This window comes from Peromyscus eremicus, chromosome 15, assembly GCF_949786415.1.
Source record: "Peromyscus eremicus chromosome 15, PerEre_H2_v1, whole genome shotgun sequence".
Taxonomy (NCBI): Eukaryota; Metazoa; Chordata; class Mammalia; order Rodentia; family Cricetidae; genus Peromyscus; species Peromyscus eremicus.
This window is the reverse complement of record NC_081431.1, coordinates 26,782,885-26,789,224: the sequence shown is the minus strand read 5'-3', so window position 1 is coordinate 26,789,224 and position 6,340 is coordinate 26,782,885. Positions and strand designations below refer to the sequence as shown.

General features: G+C 44.5%; 1 protein-coding gene across 1 annotated transcript in view; it reads right to left on the bottom strand.

Annotated features, from left to right (window-relative positions):
* Positions 1–338: 338 nt before the first annotated feature.
* Pbx1 (PBX homeobox 1) overlaps positions 339–6,340 on the bottom strand; it is a 285,536-nt gene continuing 279,534 nt past the window's right edge. The window contains 1 exon segment of the mRNA XM_059280300.1: positions 339–5,502. Coding sequence (XP_059136283.1) covers positions 5,410–5,502 — 93 coding nt within the window. The 3' untranslated portion in view covers positions 339–5,409.

Genomic DNA, 6,340 nt, shown 5'->3' with positions numbered 1-6,340 from the left:
AGTATTATTAATAACCCGGATTCTTTCCCTTGAAACATCTCTTGGGAATCCCCATTTCCCTTATGACCAGACCCTTCCAGGAAAGGCAAAGATAACCCATTGGGCACAGTCATGACTTAGAAAAGAGATGGGTTACTCTGTCCTCTAATAGAGTTGATTATCTTATGTCTTCCTCCCTCCTCCTCCGACCCCCTTTGTGAAGCTGGTGGCCTAGACTATAAATCGCTGATTAGGGCAAGTATTTGAAGCACACGTCACAGTAACCCAGGCCCATGTAGGGAAGCGAAGCTGCCAGCAGAGAAGAAGAAATCTACACAAAATACAAGTGTATGTATATATATTTTGCAACAAAAGAAACTATTTATTTGGAATCTGCATTACCAGTACAAATTAGGAGACTGTAAAACCTACATCGTGTTAGTATCATTAGAGAACACAAAAGTTCAGCTGGAATCAAAGGGGACAGAAGCCTGTGCTCTCACAGAAGCAGAAAAGCTTAAGCTTTCAAAACCCAAGAAGAGCAGAGCTTTGCAGGTTTATACTCTCAATAATAAGGGGGAAAGGTGGGTGTGTCGGGGGGTGGGGTGGGCAAGAAAACCAACAACCAAAGGAAAACACTTCAAAATGAAACCCCCAAAGGGAAGCAGTAATAGAGAGAAAGAGGGGGAAACATTCAATGTTTTATTTATTTTAACAAAAGGAAAAAAAAAGTTTACAAAAAAATAGAAGTTTCCAGAAAGCTTTGAGCTAGGCCAGAAACCAGAAAGGTGATGTGAAAAGGTTGCCTTTCGTTTCTCGTGACAGAAACAAGAGCATGGCTGTCTCCAGTTGGAAATGCTTCCCACAGCATAGTTCCATAACTCTGAAGTTTTGTTGCTGCTGTTTTTTCCTTCCTAATGCATCTGGCTGGAATTCTGTCTGCTCTCTGATCATCTGAACGTTTGAATGAGTGATGTCCGAAACTGAATGTCTGTCCAACAATGTGGCTTTCTTTTTTCCCTATAACTAACACTAAATTTCTGATGAATCCTGCTTTGCTATTTAAACAGTCAACCTAATCGGCAGTTGGTCACAAGTGCACTGTCAGTGAATCAGAAACCAGCTTCTAAGCAGTCAGCCTGTAGCCTGGGCTCTGGCTTATCACCTCACCAACTCTCTACCCAGAACTGGGGACTCTGCATCCCACCATGGCAGTACCTCCTGTGGAGTTCTGCCAGGAGAAAAATTCTGTCTTGTTGGAAGCATTCTCCTGGACGGTTGACATTAACCAGGGAGAAAGAAAGCCATTCAGGGAGAAAGAAAGCCTTTCAGAATAACCAAAGGCAAAAGTCTTTCCTTCCAGTATAAGAAATCCCCTGGACAGACTCCATGAGTTTTTAAGGAAGCAAGTCCTTGCCTCATTATCTTGAGGACTACAGGGGTACCACACATCCTGGGCATGCAAGAGCTCATGGGCTTTATTTATCATTGCTTTTGACATCGACTGAAGCAAAGCAGAACAAGGAAGTGTCTTCCTTGACCAGGGACCCCTTTTCACATCACCTTGTATACATATTTAAGGAATAAAACCAGCAAGACCCGAACGCAACCCTGACAGTGAAAAAAAGCACCCCCCTCAAATAAACAAAACCAAAATAACACAAAACAAAACTTTTTTTTGTATTTTTAAGAGCAGGAATAAAGAAAGGAAAAGAGTTTATTTTGGGTCTCAAAATTAATAAACAGAATGTGTTAGGTTGTTTCTATTATGCTCACTATTCCAACCTTATTTTTTTCTTTTTTTTTTCCTTTTTATTTTTTTAGTTTACAAAATGAATTACGGTCACTTTTAAACATCGTGAAAGAAGAAATGGATGTACACAACTTGACACTTTTCTAGCATTCTTGAACTAATTCACAAATGCAAGAAAATAAAAAGAAAAATGGGGGGAATGAGGAACACAGGTAGTTTGGTGTTAAAAACGAATGCAGGAATGATGTGTATTGTCACAGAAAGAAGGGAAACTTCCCCTTCCTGTTTTGCGTGCTATGAGGGTCATTTTTAAAATTTTTATTATAAACACTATTAAATTCAGACCGCTTTTTTGGTTTTTTTTCTTTATCTGAATATACAAGAACATTCATTATCAAATGTTCATCATCAATACTACAAAGAACAAGACACAAGTCGCAAGAAACGATGGAAAATGTTAATAAAGCTGAAAGAATTGTTGAGTTTTTTTTTCTTTTTTTTGCTTTTTTTTCCTAAGTTTTTTTTTTTTAAATTTGAGTTTCTGTAGTTTTATCTTTTTTTGGTATCGAAGTCAGGTTTTTCTGGGCAGAAAAATAAAGAAAAGGAAAGAGGTGGAGATAGGTGTGAGAAAAGGCAACCAAAAATTAATAATAATAATAATAATAATAATAATAACAATACAGTACCACTACCACAGGGAAAGAAGTGGAAGGAAGGTGCCAGAAGGCTGAGCTGTTACCCAGGAGTCCATTCTACTCCAGTGGGAAGAGGAGAAAGAGGCAATACAATGGAACATGGTAACAAACCCAAGGTCTGCTACCATTTCTCAAGAGGAAATTGCTGTTGTGGAAAATGGAGCACTCCCATTTGCACTTAGAATATGAAGGAATCCTGGGGCACAATTTCTAGGGGTTGAGCTGAGTTTCTAGAGGCATACTCTTTCCACTCCTATCCTGAGGCTGCCGGCTTTCTCTAGCCGTGCTTGACCACAGAGATCTCGGGGGTTGGGGGGGCTGCCCTGTTGGAGGTGACAATGGGTAAGGAGAACAGGCTACGGGCTAAGTGTGGCCCTAAAGGCGGCCCAGTGAAGTACCAGGTGGGGCGACCACTGCCTGGAGAGCAGCTGTCTGTGTGAAGGCGTCAGTGCTTTCACATGTCCCATTCATTCCCTTCATGTGCTCAGTCCAGATCTGGAGTCATTCTCATTTCCACGAGAACCCTCCAGGAACTCTCACAGTCTGCTCCATGTTCAAGGATGTGATCTAACCATGTTTGTAGAGTCGTTTCAATATATTCCTGCCACAAAGACAAAGATCGCTGGTTCTCATCCCTGTACGGACTTGTGATGTCCCCTTCTAGGCACCCTGTTCTGAGCACGGCACAGGCTAGCGGACACTCTTTCTAGTGACCTGGGTCAGCTACACGAATTTTCATCTGCCAGAAAATTGCTTTCTGCATTGTCTTCAAATGTCCATCCCCTCAGGTTTCCCAGTATGCGTGGCCTGCTCCTCCAAACACACATGAAGGGTGTTTCCCACTCATCACTGCAGTCCTGAGTGGAATATGTGTGACTTTTGTGGGTGGGTTGCCTAGCCCTCAAGCTCTTGTATGCCTTCCCGGAAGTCTCTGAAGCAGAGCAGCTGTGATAGGGACAAGGACTTAAGGCCACATACTGGATTCAAGTAGAAGCTAACAAAACCAAGTTCTACCCCATCTAGTTTCAAATCTCTTCTCTATCCTAAGAAGACTAACAGACTGAAACCAAATCAGAGCAGAAAGCCTCTAAAACAATGCTTGTCATTTTGGTGATGACATCAAGATCACAAACAGAATTTGGAACAAGAAAAGCATGTATTGTTCTGACCTGGCATGAAACAGTTCATCACAGGGGCATTACTTTCCTTGACCATCAGACCTAGAGATTAAATATAAACGAAACCAGTTTCTTGGGCCTCTTACAAGCCCCTTGGTGAGCCAAGAATAACAATTCCCATTTTACAGATAATGAGCACGAGGTCCCAAAGATACCTGACCACATGCCACTTAATCTACTGGCAAAGCTACCATCTTTAAGGCTGGTAGAGCTGACTGGGGAATTTAAACTCAAGTCAAAAGCAAGACTACATTTCTAGAAAGTATTATTTTCTTTCAATCCCATGGTATATAGATCACTGTGATTATTTCAACAACAACAACAACAACAACACTCTTACTCTTATGATTCTTAGGTCTTCAAATTAATTAGTAAAAAGTTCACCTGAACCACATACTATACCACTCTCTCCTCCAGAGGAAGAAGCCAGGATCAAGACCACACTGTACTACAATGTTTTGAAAAGATAATATAATAAAAAACACAGACAAAGCAGCCAAATCCATCATAGACACTGTAAGTCCTGTGTACGGCTCCCTGAGAGCTCCAGAGGTGGTGGGAATGAAAACTGTTTCCACTTGAAAGCTGACCTGCATGCCAATAAAGTCCTGTGCAGTCTACTGTGGTAAGTGCATGTTGGCGGGTCCTAGAAGCCCCAGGCACGTATTCCTTCTCTCTCAGGCTCACCAGCTAGAGCAATATGATTGCTAACGTATGCATTTGCACAGGATTCGACTGCTGGGAGGTCAGTTGGAGGTGTCAGAGTGAACACTGCCAGGGCCTCCTGTAGGGGAGGTCACTGGGAAGGGTGGCAGCATCCTGCCAAGCAAAGGTGTCAGATTGTGAGTGTGTTCACCTGTGTGTTATGTATGTGTGCACATGTCTATGAAGGGACAGTGAAGCCTTTCAGGATGAGACGCCTTCACTCTTTACAGATGCACCCTCAGGATACCTCCCTCAGACCCAGCGTGCACGAGGTTCGGAACATTGCTGCCCAAGTGTTGAACGGTCTCCACAGACTGTGCCTCTGTGGCCAAGAGCTGTTTCTAAGAGGATGAGAAAGCTGGTAGGAATCCTGCCCTTGCTGTTCCTTGTGCCCTCCCCTCCTGCCCGACTTCCTGCCTGGGACTCAACCTGACAGAGCGACATCGGGATGTGTGGCACCTTCAGAAGCCCAGCTACGGCAGTTGCCAACGAATACCTGGGGCCAGAAAGAAGAGGAAGAAATCGGGATTGTTCCCAGAAAGAAGGGGCAAATGGAGACAGGGTGGCCTGGAATGAGTAGGGCAGTGTGGTGTATTCCTGCTAAGAGGTAGTGAGAGTAACAAGAGAGACAGAAAGATTGCCTGTCAACAAAGGGATGAGGGCTCCGAGTGAGGTAAATTTGGCTCCTCAAACCACCAGCACGAAAACATACAAATACGTTTATTGTTTGCTTTGTAATTTGTTTTTCCTTTGTAAGTTCCTCTAATTGTTGAAAATATCCTTCGGTGATATAATAGAGGGGAGGAACCCGGGGAGTCTAGAACAGAGGACGGGGCCAGGGAAGATGACAGAAACCAGTCGGAGAGCTGGAGGCAGGGGAGGGTGGCTTCTACCCAGAAAAAAAAGGGAAGAGAGTATAAAGAAGTGTCCAGATTGGCTGAAATAGCATCCCAAAGAAGAGAAGAGAAGGAGACTCTTATTGTGTTTGCTGATTGCTTCGACCTCCAGTCTGACCGCTTCAGCGTTGGGAGAGAAACCCTCCCTCCTGCCCCTGCCCCAACTGCGGTACAGGGTCAGCCGGGATGCGATTGCTGGGAGATCAGTTGGAGGTGTCAGAGTGAACACTGCCAGGGCCTTCTGTAGGGGAGGTCACTGATGAAGGGGTAGTAGCATCCTGCCAACCTCCATTAGCCTAGAAGGGAAAAAGGGAGAGAAGTCAGTCCTCTGTGATCAGGTGGCCTTTTTGAGCAGACAATGACAATGAGGTGACGTGTGGACGGGACTGGCACCTGGCACATGGGGACACCCATAAACTGGGCACACAGGGTTGTGGATGACAATATTTCCTCCCCCCTTCAGACAAGTACATCCTCCCAGTGAGCCTTTGGATCCGATGCTGATACCTCCCGCTGGTATGATGTGTTTGAATTTCTCCCAAATCCTGTAACTCAGTCCCAGGCATCTACGCAGTGACAGCTGTCCTCTAGTCCTGAGACCTGAGAAGAGTTCTGTTTTGCTTTTAATCTTGGCAACAACTAGCCACTGCTGAGGGTAAAGCTCCTAAACATGCCTGGTTTGGGTTTCCCCTCTGAGGAATAAGAAGGCTGGCCTAGGTGCTTTCCAAAGTTCTTTCTAGCTCTGCGTGTCCTGAGTGTTTACGGGATGCCGGGTCCTGTTCTATGCCAAGGTCTAGAATCTCTTCGGCATATAGTGATGAGTGAGTGTAGTTCGTGTCCTCAAGAAAGGGGCTAAGACAAGACCACGAATGACCTATAATTCAAGACAGAGCCTAATCATCAGTGGAGCCTGCTGCTAAGAAGGCGAGGGCTTCCACGAGGGCAATACTGTATCTTGTTAGAGCACTGGGAACTAATGGACCTGGCAGATTATATCCTTATGAAGAGCGAAGGGGGAGACCGGAACAGGAGGATTAAATTGGGAGAGGGACGGAAGAGAGGAGGAAGGGGGGAATATGGGGAGGGGCAAATAACATTAAGGGCCATTTGAGGGAGTATATGGAAACCTGAAAC